Source organism: Penaeus monodon, chromosome 15 (genome assembly GCF_015228065.2).
Source record: "Penaeus monodon isolate SGIC_2016 chromosome 15, NSTDA_Pmon_1, whole genome shotgun sequence".
NCBI lineage: Eukaryota > Metazoa > Arthropoda > Malacostraca > Decapoda > Penaeidae > Penaeus > Penaeus monodon.
In genome coordinates this window covers 8,028,345-8,028,562 of record NC_051400.1, presented here as the reverse complement: position 1 = coordinate 8,028,562, position 218 = coordinate 8,028,345, and the positions used below count along the sequence as shown (strand labels likewise).

The 218-nt window shown below is 48.6% G+C and overlaps 1 protein-coding gene across 1 annotated transcript in view; it reads right to left on the bottom strand.

Moving 5' to 3' along the window:
• LOC119581722 (spondin-1-like) overlaps window positions 1-218 on the bottom strand; it is a gene marked incomplete at its 5' end in the record, with an annotated part of 49,715 nt that overhangs the window by 12,640 nt on the left and 36,857 nt on the right. The window contains 1 exon segment of the mRNA XM_037929847.1: window positions 21-96. Coding sequence (XP_037785775.1) covers window positions 21-96 — 76 coding nt within the window.

Genomic DNA, 218 nt, shown 5'->3' with positions numbered 1-218 from the left:
GGGCCTTCCGCTTTACTTACTGCACTTGGGGTTGAGGCACTTGCGTCTTCTTCTGAGTTTTTTGGGGCACGGGCGGCCTTCGTGCTGAGGGAAGACCTGTGGGAGACAACGGGGCATAAGTAGTGGGAATGGGGGAGATATAGTATAGACATTGCTACACATATTGATAGGTATCAGCAAAAGTGTCCACTCATACTTATATCGACAATTGTTCGTGT